The 600-nt window shown below is 42.5% G+C and overlaps 1 protein-coding gene across 1 annotated transcript in view; it reads right to left on the reverse strand.

The window, feature by feature from the left end:
* The window catches only part of LOC108950267 (pumilio homolog 1-like), a 2,401-nt gene extending 1,801 nt beyond the window's left edge, over positions 1-600 (reverse strand). Inside the window, exons 1-3 of the mRNA XM_018815526.1 lie at positions 552-600; positions 199-327; positions 3-142 (exon numbers count right to left, since the gene is read on the reverse strand). Of these exons, the coding sequence (XP_018671071.1) occupies positions 3-142; positions 199-327; positions 552-600 (318 nt within the window). The remainder of the gene's footprint in view (positions 1-2; positions 143-198; positions 328-551) is intronic.

Raw genomic sequence — 600 nt, forward strand, 5'->3', positions numbered from 1 at the left:
ACAGCCGTAGCTGTGAATGAAGTTGTGTTAATTATTGGTGATTTTGATGGTGTATGAATTAGAATACCTGCTTGCTGTTGCGAAGCTTGGTTGTATCTGAACATTGAACCATTGGCCCCAGCAATTGGAGGTGCCATTAATGCTGTAATGAGATAACGGTTAGTAATATATTGAGTGAGACGGGGTAAAGAAACTTACGGTGTTGCGATCCATTCATAAACATAGGGCCTGGTGCAAATAGACGGACAGGACCACCAGTTCTACTGTTGTTAATTATCAATGCTCCAGTTTGGTCGTAGTAGGCAGATGGGATCATGGGGTAGGCAGCTATGAGGGAAAACTGGTTAGAGAGGGGTTTCTTGTGTTTAATGATGAACAGATAGGCGCCAAACTTGGGGTGGCAGGGTGGGCAGGCATACTCTAGAATTTTTTGGCATTGGCTCAATTAGTATATAGATAACCAAAAATTGGGTTTATAGAAATGCTTGTCTGACTATCCCTGCCTCCCCTGCATTTTTGGTGCCTATTGTACATTGTGGTATTTTACAAACCTGCCATTGCCATTGCTTGGTTTAAATTACTCTGTTGCATTGCAGCCAT

The sequence above is a fragment of the Ciona intestinalis genome, unplaced genomic scaffold (assembly GCF_000224145.3).
Source record: "Ciona intestinalis unplaced genomic scaffold, KH HT000083.2, whole genome shotgun sequence".
NCBI classification, from domain to species: domain Eukaryota; kingdom Metazoa; phylum Chordata; class Ascidiacea; order Phlebobranchia; family Cionidae; genus Ciona; species Ciona intestinalis.